Source organism: Nipponia nippon, unplaced genomic scaffold (assembly GCF_047370975.1).
Source record: "Nipponia nippon isolate SJK-2023a ecotype South Korea unplaced genomic scaffold, ASM4737097v1 scaffold_23, whole genome shotgun sequence".
NCBI lineage: Eukaryota > Metazoa > Chordata > Aves > Pelecaniformes > Threskiornithidae > Nipponia > Nipponia nippon.
The window spans coordinates 5,555,608-5,573,556 of record NW_028262340.1 but is presented as its reverse complement, the minus strand read 5'-3'; the positions used below and the strand labels follow the sequence as shown (position 1 = coordinate 5,573,556).

At 41.5% G+C, this 17,949-nt stretch overlaps 2 protein-coding genes across 2 annotated transcripts in view; one reads left to right on the top strand and one right to left on the bottom strand.

Annotated features, from left to right (window-relative positions):
• The window catches only part of CSMD2 (CUB and Sushi multiple domains 2), a 345,266-nt gene that overhangs the window by 307,962 nt on the left and 19,355 nt on the right, over positions 1-17,949 (bottom strand). The window lies entirely within an intron of this gene.
• CUNH1orf94 (chromosome unknown C1orf94 homolog) lies at positions 689-9,295 on the top strand. The gene is made up of 6 exons (XM_087760685.1): positions 689-951; positions 5,236-5,696; positions 6,630-6,793; positions 7,908-7,982; positions 8,365-8,549; positions 9,210-9,295. The coding sequence occupies exons 1-6, from the start codon at positions 689-691 to the stop codon at positions 9,283-9,285; spliced, it is 1,224 nt and encodes a 407-aa protein (XP_087616811.1). The 3' UTR covers positions 9,286-9,295.

Here is a 17,949-nt window from a genome sequence, read left to right as displayed (position 1 = left end):
TAACCTAGGTGGCACACAGACTCAAAGATGTTCACGGCATGAACACAAGGCAGCCAAGTAGAAAAAAGGTTCAGCTGTTGAGAGATGCAAGTCAGCATTAGTCCCTCCTTCTCTTATCTCCTGATAGAGCAGACTTGGGTGCAGCTTGCTGTGGAGGGTGGATCTACAGCAGGCTGTGAAGAGTTTCAGGGACACAAACTGCTTGAGCAGGGATGAAAAGTATTGCTGGGTGGGCCTCAGATAGGGATGTTGCTCCTCCTCTTCGGGCTGTGGCAAAATAAAGAGTAAATGCTAAAGCAGGAATACCCCTTCTGTCTACACTGCTTCCCTCACACAAGGCCTCTGCTCTTCATCTCATGTCAGCGGAAAGATGAGGGACATGGCAAGAGAAGGGGAAAGGACCTGAGGGACAGCCCTCTGTGCACTCCACGGGGCTTAGCCACCTGCAGACACACGAGAAGGGATAGGGAGCTCAGGGACAGCTGAATTTAGAGATTTATGCCAGAGAATACTCTCAACCACATGAAAGGACACAACGCTGCCATTTCCATTCCTGCTGCTGGAAGCCCAGTGGATGTTTCCAGCTGTTGCCCTTCCTGCCAGCTGCCAGACCCGATGGTTCCGCGGTTGCCACGGCTCTTCATTACCAACACAAAACGACCGTTTGTGAACGCGAAGAGGCTGAAAGATGCTCCCTGGTAGGAACAGGTTTTCAGCTCCAGTAGTAACATCTGAAGGTCCGTTCCCACTGGGACCTTTCCCTAGGCACATCTGGATCCACAACAACACGCCCCAGGATAGCTTGGACGAAGCCTGCCATGAGATCTGGAAACGCGTTCAACGGCTCTCTGAAGAGCTGCAGCCCCCATCGCTGGTGCCACCGCTGCAGCGTGCTCTCTGCTCAGACCTGTCAGGAACCCTTCGAATAGACAGCATCAACTCCCAGAGCAAGTAAGTGTTGTCCAAGCTCTAGGGAAAAAGGCTGCTGCTTTCCTTTTTACACCTTTCCGAGCTAGACTTTTGTAACCTGTTGAAAGCCTGGGTACATCAACTGCTGTCTGACAGCCTCCTAATGAGGCAAATTATTCCCACTTTTTCCACTATAACCAGTGTTCTTTGGAAAAAGTGTGTCCCATGAAATCTGACTACTTCAAATTCTGAAGCACCATAAGCAGCTGCTGCATTCGCTTCCCCACAACATTTAAAGAAAAACAACCACACACACATCAAAATATTTACAGGAAGAAGTGAAAGCAGCATTCAAAGGAGCAAAATCGAAAATTAAAGTGTTACAAGGAAGCTACTGTAAACAGCTGATCTTTACAAAGAAAAGCTGAATTTAGCACAGAAAAAATTATGCCAAATCATGTTTCACAGGACAAATAATGGTAAGAGAGGGAAGTATGCTCTTCAGATTAATAGGATAATATGTACTGTATGTTCCTGAAACAGAAAAAATAAAGTTTATAAATCCAGCTAAAAATCAGCAAGCATCAGCACACATCCAGTTCTTGAAGTCCGAACAAAACATCGTGTAAACCTGGCCCATCTTGCTTGGTACATGAAAGAGCGTAAACAGTTATTTAATCTTTAAAAAAAGGATAACTTCACAGATGAGGAAACAGATAGTTTTACAGATGAAGACATGGAGGCACAGAAGGGGAAGTACCTAACACTATGTCAGGTAGAAACCTAGGAATTACATCTTGGAGTCCTGGCTCCTTTCCTTTCTCTTCCGTGTCCTAAATAAGCCAAAACCTTAAGAGTTTCCAGAATAAATACAGAAAGAGGGAAACCATGTGAATCAAGAATAACCAGTGAAGCCCATGGAGTTGCCTGTAGTGGTACATTAAATTACACAGCTGAAATATCTTTACAATTAGCACACACTCAGCCACATATTTTGGTCCTGCCAGTTGCTAAGAAGTCTTGGGAAAGAAGGCATTATACAAACCAGTGAAGAACTATGAACTACCAACAATCTTAATTGTATTCTTTAATAACACATTTTACTCTTAAAGGAATATAGATCTGATCTTTAGCAATGACTACTGCAGCAAGGCCAGCCTAACCAACATGACTTCCAGCCCACTGTCGTGGTTGAACCCCAGTCAGTACCTAAGCACCACACAGCCACTTGCTCACGCCTCCCCCCCCCCCCGCCGCCATGGGATGGGGGAGAGAATCAGGGAAAAAAGTAAACCCCATGGGTTGAGATAAAGGCAGTTTAATAGGACAAGAAAAGGAAGAGAAAATAATAATGATAAGAGAATACACAAAACAAGTGATGCACAATGCAATTGCTTAGCACCTGCTGACCAGCCCATCCCTGAGCAGCGATCACTGCCCCCCAGCCAGCTTTCCCCCAGTTTCTATACTGGGCACGATGCCATACGGTACGGAATAGCCCTTGGGCCAGTCTGGGCCAGCTGTCCCGGCTGTGCCCCCTCCCAGCTCCTTGTGCACTGGGCAGAGCAGGGGAAGCTGAAAAGCCCTTGACCAGTATAAACACTACTTAGCAACAACTAAAATATCAGTGTGTTATCACATTATTCTCATCCTAAATCTAAAACGCAGCACTACACCAGCTACTAGGAAGAAAATATAACTCTATCCCAGCCAAAACCAGGACACCCACACAACCTGCAATTACCCTGAAGCTACTGCAACAGGCAGAGACAGCAGATCAAAATGGTTTTCGTTTTGGTACTTTACTGTGAGGTTGTGAACTTTAGGACCCCTGCGATGAAGGCAGCGGCCAAGACACAACCACAAGGACCTGAGACAAGATCAGCAACTTCAGTTTAGATGAAATAAAAAAGACAGCAAAGTCCAGTGGCTGCAGTACTGTCCTTGGGTTCAGAATAATGATTCTCTACTCACTGTTCATCTACTGATCTGCTGAGTTACCTTTGGCAACTCATCCAGCCACTTTTCTCAGCAACGTTTTCCTGCAATTAGCTGGCAGGCTCTTCAGGATGGAAGTACCCTCTACACACGTGCTCGTACAGCAGAGTACATTGATCATCAGTTGCTCAAAGACCCCAGAGTCATTGACCGTTCCAACAATAGCCAAACTGAAGTGCTAAAACCAAATTACTGTACAGAGCTCAATGAACTGCTTTAAAATGGAAAGAATTCATGTGAGACAGCCCTAGATCAGGTTTCCACCTTTGAGGTAGAAGCTTCCGTACCCTACCTTGCCTACCTCTATTACTCCTGAAAGACTTCTAGAAAGACAGATTAAGAAAAATCTTTCAGTATATACCAACTGTCAATAAAGGTGTTACCCAATTCATTAGCTGCAATAGCATCAAGGGGCCAAAGATTATACCACATGACCTTGCTCAATTTAGCAATCCTTAATTATTTTAAAATATTGACTTATGCAAATTGCTAGTATGCTCATTTTAAAATGTATCTGGAATCTTTTAAACAAACAACAACAAGTTTCACCTTCCTAGTTTTGTTCTGGAGCATTTGGATACAGAAGAGCAAGTCATCAAGAACACCCAGAGCAGGTGGTAACAGGAGGAACCTCTTTTGTTGAGGATGTCACTGTTTACCAATATAAAGGAGCTTATATCTTCCATGAGAAGAGGACAAAGCTTCACAGGCAAGCATCAGAGCTAGGAACGTGACATGCTGCATTCACATCTTCAAACATATTCAAGCACAGGACTCGAATAACCTAATGTGTAAGTCCAAGAGAGACAAGAAGCATAGTTGCCACCTCAACTCTAAGTCATTCAAACTACAGTCAGGGCACAAATGCCAACAGGTTGTGCAAAGCAGTAACAGGGGACCCAAAGAATACAAGATTTGAGTAAGAAGTACCAGATTTGAGTAAGAAGTACCAGAATCAGGGCTGCAGCCTGTGAAGCTGTCAGAGACCAGAATCCCACTGAAAGATAGGGTGAAAAGTTGTATGAAATAAGCTGTACTCAAAAATAGCCTAACAATTTTCTATTTTCATATCCACAGTATAAATCTGTTGAGGTTTTTGTTAAAGAGAACATCTATGTTCTTTAAAAATAGGGGGGAAGCAGCATCCTAATAATTACAGTGATCCTATGATTAGAGATAATTAGATACATTTACAATTTAGAATTTCCTAATTTTAGCTGTTTATGAACCATATATGTATCTATATAGTGCGTGCACAGAGCATCAGTCTTTCCCTCAAGCTAAGAAGAGTAAATTGATAATACATTAAGTTATTGAACATACTTGGATGTGAAAGAGCAAACTGGAATTTAAATTGGTGTTTTGAGTAGGTAACCACAATAGGCACTAATTGGTATTTTGAGCAGATAACCATTATAAGCACTTTGGTCTGCCTTAAAAGAACACAAAATTGTTCAGCTTTGACAGCAGTCCCACTGTAAGGTCCCAGAGGACTTTAGGGGGTATAGAGGTGCTTTGTGATGCACCCTACAGATTAAGCCATCTGACAGCCTTATCTCCCTATATGAAAGATGGTTAATGAGCTACAAATACTACAACACCCAGCCCTGTTAAAGCCTTACAGGTGATAACCGAATTGTCATGACAAGTCAGTCCAAGGGAATTCAGGCCCTCACCCTGCATAGATTTAAGGATTCACTGAGCCCTGAAGGTTCAAACCATGCAAAGCTGGAGCCTGGAGAACAAATTTCTCCCATTAGAGACACTTGGATACAAGGCATACAATCCAGAAAACTCTTTTCGGTCCAGAATCCCAGGGTTAAATTTACCATCTTTGACAGATGACATGAAAACCACCACAGGGCTTAGCTGTGTAACTGAGTCAGTCTTCTCCTCTTTACAAACTGTGGCAAGGGTAACTTCAATAATGATCACCAACTGCTCTAAGACTATGGCACAGGGAGCCATTTAGTTCTTCCTCATGGCAAGTGTAACCCAGCTCAAAGCATGTTTAACTCATTCACACCCACTGCCAGCAAAGAATCATCTTGTTTGACACAAAACTTAGACTTTGTTTACAATCAAAATACATTTTGACCCACAAATATTTTTAAGCATATATGCTATAATCGTTCTTTGCACACCTATAATGCTGTCATCCAACTTCGCTTCACTTATTCTTGGATAGATGCATTAACTAAGTTAATTCCCCCCCCTTACATAGAACACTAATGAGATAGAAATGCAAAGTTTAGGAGGAGTCAAGAAAAGTAGCTCCATTTTAAGTCAAGCCTCCTTTAACAGCAGCCATATTCCACTTTCTTACAGCGACTACTTGCTAGACGAACCAGAGGGACTCCAAAGTATATACAGAGCAATGATGGGAAACAGAGAAAGGGAGATGAAATTAAGAGCTCTTTGTGACACTCAGCTTTCTGCTAAATCCATTATCACCAGCCTTCTGTGTTCAGCAAAATCCCACAAGAATTCCAAGGGGATGGAGGACAGCAGCATGACAGGCACCCACAGCACGGAGGGCAGCAAGCTGGAGGTGCCATTTCTGCTGAAAGACACAGACACTGCCAAAGGTGCAGGCAGTCAGGTAACGGCTGAGGAGACAAAGGCAGTGAAGGAGTTTGTACAGAACAGCATGTTCAGCTCTGCCAAGAGTAGTATAGCTGTGTCATCAACAGCAGCAGAAAGTCAAGGCACAGGACAGAAGCAGCAGCTCCCACCATTTGCCAAGATTTGCTCCAAAACCGATTCTGATGCAGTCACAAAGAATCCAGGTATGGATCTGGGCATGGGCCTTGAACATCAGCTGGGAGTCATGGGAAAACCAACACATAAGCCAGAAGCTGTTGAAAAGCTGATGGCAGGAGCTGGGCAGGCATCACCGCAACATTTGCTCTATGGTGATGTCCTTTCCAAGCTTTGTGTACAAGACTGAAAACTACTGAACTAATCTTTTCCATTCAAGAATTCTCATTTTATACTAGGATGCTGGTATGCCTCTCCCCTCTAACTAGCACCTATCCAATGTCCTTTTCGGATGTTGAAACAGAGTAGATACATGAATCTCCATGGTTATGACCTTCTTGAATTTGGTCGGTATTTTCTCGAAGCTAGGTTTTTAGTTTGGGGTTGAGTTTTTTGGGTTGTTGGGTTTTTTGTTAGTTTGTGGTTTGGGGGGTGGTACGTTGGTAATGTCATGATTTTTGGGTTCCCAGTGCGAGACATTTAAAAGATCCCAATTTCCACAGAGTATTGATAACTACATTCCTTGAAGCATCTTAGAATAGACAAAAAACAATGGTGCATGTGCAGATCTACTGTTTAAGCTCCTGGACTAGATTTATCAGTCTGGAGACTTATGACACAATCAACTTATTCTCTGTTGTAATTTCCTTATCTCAGAGAGTTTTGAACTTTGGGCAAAGGTTCTTGTTCTGTTCTTACAATTTCATTCGTTCTTATGGCTCAGGCAATTAGCTTTATTACAGGTCCTGTGGGTCAGAGTCTGATGGCCCTACAAGTGAATCCGAACTGCTAATTGCTGAGTTTGGGTCTCTGTGTTACAGAACTATAGCCTGCAAAAGTAACAGATATCTTAAACAGAATTTGCTTACAGGCAAAGCACGTTCTCTTAATTGCAAGTGTTCCACAGATTAATGAAGAAAATGCATGTTTATTAATATCTTTAACCTTGTTTTGTTTTACAGTAACTACTGCAACACCGGATAAAAAAAAGGTTAAATACAACACAAGTACTTCAGGCTTTTCTACTACTTCAACAACCACAGCATTAAATCAGCCAGTGTGGCAGAGTCTGAGCTTCCCTCCACTTCCCATCTTTCCCAACCACTCAAACTTCACACAGTTTCAGGTAACAAACTAGACCCACATTTTCTGAAAAGATAGAACACTCCCAGGCCTACTTTGACAGGCTCAGGGCACTACCTGCTGCTATTTTGACAGCTGCTTTCCGATTTGTAGGGTAGAGTAAGAAATCAGATTGCTATCCTACTACAGGAAGTTACATTAAGTGGTTGTGGGTCATAAACAAAGCTTTAATAGCACATGTAATGCAGTCCTCTGAGATGGTTGTAATGATATCAAAGGATGATGTATTATTGACACAGATACTGAATGTTGACCTCTCTCAGCCTTCATTAGTTTCCATTTCGACCCTGTATTTACAAATATTTCGACCCTGTATTTACAAATATTTCGACCCTGTATTTACAAATATTTCGACCCTGTATTTACAAATATTTCGACCCTGTATTTACAAATATTTCATGTGATTGCCCTGTTTACAGACTGGGATACTGCTTTCTTAATCTAGTGAAACAGGACCTCATATCAAAGTAAAAAAGCCAACTAAGATTAGGAAGAAGCTCAATGCTCAAGTTGAAAGAAATAAAAGAATGAATACTGGGGATCCCATGTAGCCATGGCTTTCTATGGGCTATGCTCCCCTTTGATTCTGCTAAAAAAAAAAAAAAAAAAGAGGCAACCCACTAAAACCACACCAGAAACAGAGCTATGTTCTCTAGCAGGACACAGTTCATCCTACAAGCTGACAAAAGTTGTCACCAGCCTATTATAAAGGACAGAGGATAGAAACACATGACCCAGAGCACACATGCTTTGCCAGACTGAGCTCCCTTGGAAGCTTACAGTCCAAGAATTTCCACTTTTTCTATTAAGTCAGTGATTAGTTAGCACAACAGATACCTACTCAGCATAAGACGAGGGCACAGCCCATCCGCCTCTAAGCGGTCAACAGGGAACTGAATTTTTCCCCAGGCAGAATGGAGCTACAGAGTGGAAAGCAGGCTCCCAGTCAAAGAGAAGACTTTTGCCCAAAGCTAAGAAATACACTTATCTCAACCTGATTTCTTTGAGCATAACATTCCCCTAAAAAGCTTCCACAAAAGTAATTAGTAGACCAACTAAGACTGTTTTAAAAATCATGCCTTGTATATGCTTAACAGGGTCCATATCATCAGACAGCAAGGATCCCATATCAGCAAGCTCTGCACCCTTCCTTTGGATGCTATTCAAGACAGGTGCGTTTAAATGGTTATGAATATGCTTTAATTTGCAGAACACAGATGCTAAGCACAATAGATTAGTCAGAGCAGTTTGTCATGTGCCAAAATTGACATTGGTGCCATCGCAAAAATAGATTTGGGGACAAGATGCTGAACTGGTACAACTTAATACAGTCTGCTAGAGCACTATGGGCTCCAAATAGCTCAAGAGATGGCCTTGAGCCTCTAACTGAACACATTTATTGCTTGTGTTCTAGTTTTGTATAAAATTAGGAGAGACCACTGTGTGCATCTGAAAAAAATATTTTTGACAACTCCAGTTTCCATTTATGGGGTTACTGCCTTGTCAGTATTCCTGTCCCACCTTTTTTTTTCCTCCTTTCTTTTTCCTCCCCAGGTAGCTCCATACAGCCCACGGCAGATCTTCCAGCCACCTTACACTCCCATGTTGAACTACATCACTCTGGTTCAGCCTGGTTATCCATACCAGCAGAGGACCCCACCTACACTATCCAGCAACATCCAGGATCTGTCACCAGTGGCAGGCGATGGGATCCAATATCCATTTTCTCCTTCCTATGGGTATGGCCATACAGATTTGCTTTCTATTTTTTCAGTACTTTAGGGAAGAGTTTGTTAGTTGCTGTAGACCTGCACAGAGCTAAAGATTTAATCAGCAATTGGGTTTCCCGGTTACATTCTCACCAAATTCCAAACCTGAACAAAAGACAAGATTTACTATAAGGTCTAAATTCTAAAATAATTTTGATACAAAACCAGAGTAATTAGTTTTGGGTGAATGAAGCTGAAACACTGTGCTATAGGAGATGCCACCTACAACTTCCAATCAATATTATGGATAAAAAGTATAAACACTAACTTGACAAAAAGGAAATGCTTCAACATGATAGAAACCAAAAATATTTTGACACTGTCGAATGAAATTAAAGGATTCATTTTGATACCTTTCTGTAAAAACTGTAGTTAAAATCAACATATTCCAAGGGTAAAATAATCTCCAGAGATTTGAGTTCTATATATCGTCTCCTGTTAAATGCGTATGGGATAGACAGGAATAGCACATACTTCCCCCCGGATCACCTGCCCAGAAACCATATTACACATTTAAAAAAAAAGGCAGAGAAATGCTTCTAAGAGCTCCATTATTAGGAAGAAAAAGTAGTAATTTGGAAGTTAGATGTAATTTCCTGAAGCTTGACTAAATTTCATTTTCTGTTTTAGGTTTAGTTCTACACCTGGAGGAGCTATGACAACTAACCTCAACTACTTTTCCAGTGAGAGCTATGTAAAATTTTAAGCGAACCCAGTTTTCCTATCCTAGTATTCAGAGAAAAACCTCCTATCTATTATAAGTCATAGGGTCCTATAAGGATTTCATGTTTTCCCCAAAGTGAACATGTCCATCTAGAATAATCCCCTATGATTTATATAGTAAGAAACAGCTGCAAGAAAATTCATCTGAAATAAATTTTTTTTTAGGATGACAGAATAAGGGGCTTTTTTTGTTTTGGAAGATGGAGACAAATAATAAAAGTGTTTTATTTATGACAAATGCCTGAGCTGCTTAGAACTGAGTGTTGGTGCAATAAAGATGGTTGCCAGAAAAGAGTCTTGGCCACAAATTTCAGAGATAATAACTTTAGTTGTATATTCAAAGTGAGATTAACACAAATACATTCAATAGCTGGGTGGTGCAGCTCCATGCGTGACATGTTCCTGGCTTATTACCTCAAACTCTAATGCTAATCCAGATGGTAATCTGACTTTTACTATTAAAGATCAAGCCATAAAGCTTGTATGGAGAATCCTGTTTAACTATATTGCCTTCGTTATTTAACTCAGGATCCTGTTTCAAGGCTCTAACTTTTGACAATGAATCTTTGCCCCTGCAAAATAGCTTCTGCTTCCTCTGGAGCCTGCACCACTACTGCAAAGCCAGAGCAGCAAGGCTTCCTCTATAGACAGTGACTACGGCTAGCTGTCTGCTGTATTTCAGCCAGTTTGCTGGGTCAGAAGTAGAAGAGTGATTACATGGGATTCTACAGCCTGCGTGATACATGTCAGAACAAATTACCACAAAAGTCTCTCCCAGCCTTAAAACTAGTGAATAAGGTCTCAATCACAACGATCTGACAGTTTGCAATCATCCAGCCCTACACCCACTAGTAGCAACTCAGTCTGCTCTTAAATTCAAGGAGACAGTATTTATACTTTGCTTAAGAAGGATATTGCACCCATACAAGTCAAGAAGGGAAATTAACTCTTTACACTGCTTAACAAAAGCCTGGGTATTTTGCAAATAGTTACAGGTCCTACAAGATGTAGAGCACCATTCATTCCTGGAGGAGGCAATAGGATCAAATACCCTTAACCTCTGTAGGCAAAGCACTTTGTAAGAGGACAGACTTCCACAGCGGCTCGTAATTCAAACAAAAGATGGAGCATCCTTCCATTCACTGAGCTTTAGACTTAGCCCCAGATACGCAAACACCAGGGTTTTTTTTTCCCTCTCCTCCCTGTAAATAAAACTAATCTTGTAACTTTACATTAAACAGGATTAAAGGGAAGGAAGAGCTAAATTTTTTAAATAGTACAACTTAGTTGTGTAGACTTAGCTGAAGCTAGTAAAGAATTCACATAGAGTATGTTTACTCTTGTAAGGTTGATAAACAATCTTACAGTGATCCTTCAGGTAACATTTTGCACATTATAACTAGTTTACGCCTCTTCTCACTGTTCCTCTTTCCACACTGCATCAACATCTATTTTGGGTTACCCAGATGGCTGAGGTGATCTAGGACAATTTATAATGAGAAATTCATGCTTTGGCAAGATGTGCCCACTGGCCCTTTTTTCTTCACATACCACTGTAGGCCAAAATTTCAGCTAAGATAAATTAGATGAGCAATTACGAATCTCTAGTGTTTCCACAAAGCATCAACATTCTTCACTCTCCTTGCCTTGTGGGTAAGGTGACAGGTAGATAACATAACACAACCAGAAAGACTGTTAAAGTAATACCAAGGCAGCCAGGAGAATTCAAAGCCACAGCCCATATATTGCTTACAAACTCCCACCAGCATCAGCAACAACGATCTTACAGTTCCAATGCACCTCATATCCAAAAAGGCTAGAAGAGGGGACACACTAGTACAGACACGAGTTTTGTCATTTTACCAACACTTCATTTGTTAGTGACAAGCAACCTGAACCAGATATATCACTATCATACCACAGCTCAGGCTAGAAATCTGTGTGATCCCTTCAGGGAACTGAAGATTAGCCAATATGCAAAAGTGAGCTACCTCCAGGGTCACATGAAGAATGAAGCTATAGGATCATTAAGGCACAAGTGATCTAAACCACAGCTGTATCCCTCAGTCAGTAACACCAGCACACTAAGGCAGGATTGAATGGTTTTTCTACCCAAAATGCTTCCCTTGTTTTCAGCACAGGATCAAAGACACCTGGTGAAGATGCCTGTCAATATTTTTCTTTCTTCCCCATTATTCAACATGTGGCTCCATACGTAGCTAGAGAAGTATTCCAGTTTACGAGCTTTTTGCTCATACTCGGAAATCCACAGTTCCAGCCTTTAACAGCACACTTCTCCCAAACCTCTAATAGGCAGGAAAGGGAAATTATCCCCATTTTACAAATAAAAAGCTAAATTCTGGGAAATGAGACCTCAAGGATTTCATCCATACAGTTTAAGGGCACTAACTGCAGGCAAACAAATTCTCAGGAACAGTATCTAGAGGGGACAAAATTCACAACTACTTTTCCTCTAGCTTGACCTTTTTTCTAACTCCCTTCCAGTGTATCCCATTACTACTTGATGCAGCTCCCTGGCCAAATCCTTATTTCTTTTGCAAGTCAGTCCTGAATTTTTCTGGGCTGCTCTTGCAACACGCTCTCCATATCCTCCATTACATCTGTTACAGGTTTCCTTTCAAAAGGAATGTTACAGAACAAAATAATTATTTATGTTTTTGAAAACCTAAACTTGGATCAGAGTTTGCTTTGGCTAAAGCCAGATACGTTCTGCCCCAGTAAATTCCTGTTTTCTTTAAGTAGAATAGAAGCTTGGATTTTTCTGCTGTTAAATCCACTGCCTGTTTTTCTCCAATATTCCTAATGCAATTAGCATAACAAGATAAAGGAATCATCAAGTCCTTTTCCATTTTTCTTCCTTTATAAAAGGACTGATGACAAACTGGGAATCAGAATCTGTATTGAATTACATTTGCCACAAAAGAGTTCATTAAGTAATAGTATGTAATAAAAATCGTCTGTCAACTTGAAGGATAGACCAAATCTACTTAACGAAACAGCTGGTTATTTTCTAGAGCACTCTAGAGCTCATAAATGGTCAACATGAGCAAGGAGAAAGACTGAGACAAAGGGAAATAAGGAACAGTTCAGATACTACCATGCTCAGCCACAGTTTCAAGGCTCTTCTGCACAGTTGTAGCATGACTGTAGGTAAGACTTGGCCCAGGGTACCCTGATTTCCCCCTCATCATAATGGTGGCAATAGCTCTTTTCACCAAGAAAAGGATTATGAGGCTCAGGGCATGACAGACCATGAGATGCTTCAACAGCTGGAGCACTATCGGCAACTTGAATTTCTATCTCACTCCAACATATCAAATGGCCCTGATGATGATGGGCTGGGGTCGTGTTTCCCACCCACAACTTCCACATACAAGGCTGAAGCTGCACTACCACATCCTAGCAAAGAAGCATCACTGCTCCCAGCCTCCCCAACCAGGAAACTCCAATGTAAAGGTGCTTCTGACTTGCAAAGTTTGTGCTCTCAGCAGCAAACCTGGAAAGAGAAAGCAGGATGAGTGCTAATCCTTTGTTCTAACAAGCCATATTGGCTCCTGACAGAAAAACTGCCTCCTTTTCCACATTCAGCTCACTGAATAATCCAAATCCATGCAAATCATTTGCACTGCTTTGGCTCAAGGGATTTGTCCCAAGATCCTTGAAGTCCCATAACATGCTACTTAGAATAAGAGTACTACAGGTAACATTCAGTGCCAGAGACAGCTTGTTAGGAATAAAGGTCATCCATGACATGGCATTGCTATGAACCTCCAGTGCCCTTCTTGCATCTGTTTAACCTAACATAGTCTCAGAAGAGCAACCCTTCTTAAAAAAGGTCAGTTTCATTTTAATCTTGACTCTTCACCATTCACAGATTTATTACAAGACACAGACTTAGTGGTCCTATTCTTCCACGTATCTACAGAAGTTTTAGACAGCAGATTGATACAGTGCTTTAATAAGGTCTCAGAAGAGAATGGGTGTAGAAGCCCTACTGTGGCCTATACTTGACTGCACACTAGATCCTTCTCAGGCAATCAACCAAACAAAACTAAAACCAAAACTAGTTATGAACATTAAAAATAATCCGTTATGCTGTTCTGAGGGTCTCACATTGCAACACAGTCAGGATGGAAACACCAGGCTCAGCATGGTGACGGTCATGGTGGAGTCAGCCCAGCTGCACCTCTGATCCAGGCAGAACTTCAGAGCTTTACAAAATCAGAAAGTATGAGCATGGTATCCCACCACCATGCCAAACTCCTACCTGCTCTTCTGAAGCAACACTTACATCCCCCAGGTCAGCCTTACTGCTTTTGATCCAAGTCCCCAACACAAGCTTCATATAGCTTTTCAGAGAACTGATGCACATAAATGAATGCTGCCGTAAGAAAAATAAACTTACTATTTCAAGACTCCTCAAGCCTATGTAAGTCAGAAACCCAGAACCTAGCTGAGCATGCTTACAAGTTTCCCCTCCTTCCCCTTCTTTAGCCTCCATCTCCTCAAAAGTGTTTTTAAATATTCTAAGCTTACCTGAATTCCTTGAAAAATCAAAATTCATATTCAAGTTCTATTGATCCCAATTACTTACATATGGGATGACAGTGAAAATGGATACCTTGTATCAGGGGCTGTAAAAATCTTCTTGCCTGTCTCCTACTATTATTACACATAATCATATCAAAACACAATTCACCTCTTTTGCCCTAGGTCATCTTCCTTCACTGTAAAGGAAGCAGCAATCTGGTTTTGCAATTTAGGTTACTTTACAATGACTCCATATCATGAAAGTATCTGTTTACATATCAATAACTGGCATTTTTTTTTAGTATGCAAAACCACAATCGGCATTATCAGATTCTCCAGAACTGCTGTGTTCGTTACCTGCTAGAAAAGGCCAGAAGCCATTGCAGTTACTGGCTTTAAACACAACAGTTTTTCCCCTTTCAAATATGCCCTTGTATTGCCCTGCTGATAAGTTTTGCAGAACTCCTCATTGAGTAGTAGTAAGTTCTGCTGAAGATCTTCCCCCTCCCAGATAAAAATCCTACCCTTACTGCTCCAGTAAAGGCAGAATAAACTGGAGGATGCAACAGACATTTGTAGGAGCTGCAGACACCTAGAGTTGCAATGTTACTTTGGAGACAGAACCACCTTCATCTGCAAGCACAGAACAGTGTTTCTCTCCCTTTCCTCTAAAAGTCTCACACAGCCTGTGTTGCTACCACTGCAGTTTTTCCAGAGTTGTAGCTCCAGCTACAAACTTTTACAAAATTAGCTTGCATGGTTCCCGAGTCCATTAAACTTAAGATAATGTGGGGAGGGGGGATTGATTGAATAGCTATTAATCAAAGGATGGGTTTTGTTCTTGTGATGTCATAAACTGCAGAAATAGAGCTCAAGCAGTTTATTACATTACAGGAATGCCAAGAAAAATAGATAGCTTTAATAATACATTTTTGCCTATCTGTTATATTTTATATGTAGCTTGCAGAAGAGAATTTAAAAGTTTTCTACCACATAAAATTGCCATTTAAAGGGGAAAAAAAAACAAAACTAGATTCTGTCACTGATAGAGAATACAATTATTCTAGGCTAAAAAGTTTATTCTTTTGCTAATGTGTGAGATTACTGCAGTTCAGAGCCTACAGGAGAGGAGGGGGGATCATTCCAAGATAAGAAATGGCCTCTGAGCTTAAAAGCACAAGTGCATTAGCTAACAAAGAATAGCAAACACACAGATGTGTCATACAGGCAGGCCCATCTGAGGGTGAAAGCTCTCTGGTTAGGACACCCTGTCAGGCTCTACCATCACCCTCACAGGCTCACCCTCACCATGGTACCCAAGTCCAGCAGATGTTACTGGAGCAACAGAGTACTGGGCTGCCTATGGATTGCAGCAGCAAGTCACAGGCTAGCAGAGGTGTCTAAAGGAGAAGAGAACTTGGCCAGAAACCTCTACTCTTCACTAAATCCAGCCCGAGAACTAGGAGATGTGTTGTTAGCATCTCTAAGGTCAGACAACTTTTGTAAAACTGTTTGCATGAAGAGCCTCGCTGACCACTATTCACAGCCACTCTTCAGCAGGGACAGCCTTCCTCTTCTTAGCTGCTTCAACTATTTATACCTCTTAATTAACAGTTCAAGAAGCATCCCTCTGTATAGTCCCAGGCCCACCAAAATCTAACACTACCTCATTTTTTATTATTCTCCCACCATCCTACTTCCTCTCAATCTCCAAGACTTTTCTGTGATTCAGCGTAAGCACACCCATCCCAGCTCTTGCAAGCTGAGTCACATTATCTGGATAGAAGGCTTCCAAAGACAACACCCGAATAGTGCTGATGAACTGAATTTCTTTCCTCTGGGAACAGGAGTCACAAGAACACTACCGGGGACGTTGTGCTGTGATTCAGGATGCAGTATGTCTAGCATAACAAGTAAACATGAAATTCTGAACCCATACCCTTAAGAATAGGGACACTTAAAAGCACTACAAGCAGAAAGTCTTACAAGTTTGAGATGGCTCATTTATGTTGATGAACTAGAAGCCAGTTTCCACATCTTAAATTCCTTCAGTCTCTCAGCTGTGCTTTATATATTGCCCTCCAAACACTGTCTTGCAAAGACAGACATGGATAATTATATGTACTATTAGAATCTCTTAGTAGGGAGCAGACTACGTCAAGTCTGTATTTATCAATCTAACTGCAATTGCATTGGGGGCTGTCCATGCTATTTAACAGGTAAATCCATCTGACAGAACACTACAGTTAGGGATAGCCCAGGGTTAGGAAAAACATACTTAGGAACACATCCACCATGCTGGTATGTGGATTTAATCTCCTTTTCATATTCACCTCTCGGAAACATGCCCCTGTTAATCTTTCACAAATGCTTCTGCAAAAGCAGGGCTCATCAGAAATGAAGTGTCTTATTGAACACGCACTCCTCTCTCACCTCTGAGAGCAGATTTTGTCTCCTGGGATGAGGGAAGTATCCAGCTGAGGAAGTGAACAGCAGGAGGCAGACGATATACATTTTAATGTTTCACACTGGGCTTTCCTGTTCCTTTTGGCATCATCTATGGAGCACTCTGCTTCGGCATTCAGACATACACACAGAATGTAAGGCTAAAAGGAAACTACAAAGGTCAGTTAGTCCATCTCCTACCCCAAGGCAGGATCAACATTACATGAAACATCTACCTAGATGAGGTATAGATAGTTGACATCGGTAGAGCTGATCCTGCCTCGAGCAAAGAGATTGACTAGATGGTTTATTGCACATATAAGTTACTCATGTTTACGTGGCATATCTTAACAAAAGGAGACTGACTGTTCACCAAAGCATCCCTTTCCAAACATTCACTGCCAACGCATCTTGTCCCTATACAGTGACTATTAAGACCAACTTCAACATTATCTGTGCAATTTCCCCCATAGGTCCTGCAATCTGCCTGTTTGTGGAACAGTTAACTAAACTAGGCACACATTCCCCCACAAGCATTTTACCAAAGGCTACAATTAATGGTGAACAATGGCTTTTTTTTTTTAATTAAATCAAGACTGGATAATTTTTTTAAAGACAAATCAGTTAGGGATTAATAATCGAGTTGCTTGTCCACCTACTTCCTAGAGTATCTTCTTTAGTAGAAATAGTAGGTTTCTAACCCAAGCCCTACTTTTCATGCAGAATTTGGTGCTATCAATGCAACTCTAATGTTCTTATTTTCTCTAGCTCATTTGTTCCAACTGAAGGAGATGAATTTTAGTTGAAAGCTTACTACCAACTTGGCTTCCAAACTCCTGGCCCATAAAGAAAGATTTTGATGCCAGCTTCTTGCATTAATGAAAAACTGCTAGAAGTTTGTTGCCACCGGTGATGAAGAATCTGACATGGATTCCAAAACAGAAAGAGGGGAGGGAGCATTTATAACCCTGGTCACTGAAACGTTCCAGTTCTCTGCACATCTTCACATATACTGGCACAGCTCAGGGATGGGGAGATACAGTACAATTCTCCTGAGGTTGTAGTTCTGGGAGAAACTGCTACATTACTCTTCCCAAGCCAGGAAAGTGCCTTTGTCACAAAGTCTTTTCCAAGACTTACGAACACACAACACTAGCTCAAACACACAACTCTCTGAAGCAACACAAACCTATACAGGCTGCAGAGACTCTTGACCCCTGTCTGCTCTCTCCAAAGCCCTTTAGCTGGGTGATCTCTTTCCTTACTATAATTGCTCAGACGCAGGTTTACTCCAGCGGCTCACTGTAACACCCATGAGTTCTAACACATTGTAAACAGTTTGCAACAGACTGCATCACACCTTATGTAGCAGTAGGAGGCTGAAGGGCTGAGTGTCTCAGCCTCTCTCCCCCAACTCATCCCACCATCATGCTCAGTACAGGATCCACACCTGCTGTAAGACTTCCCTGCCAGGGCCTGGAATTGAAAAATGGAAAAACATAGCTACGCATGCTTTAAAAATACTGGCTCAGACTACTAGTAATTCTTAATGTACACAAGCAACAGTAAAATATTAATATTACAGCAGAGTATATCTGGATAGGCACAAGCCTCAAAGGAGTAAAAAAGCTTCCCAAGTGTGGCATCACTG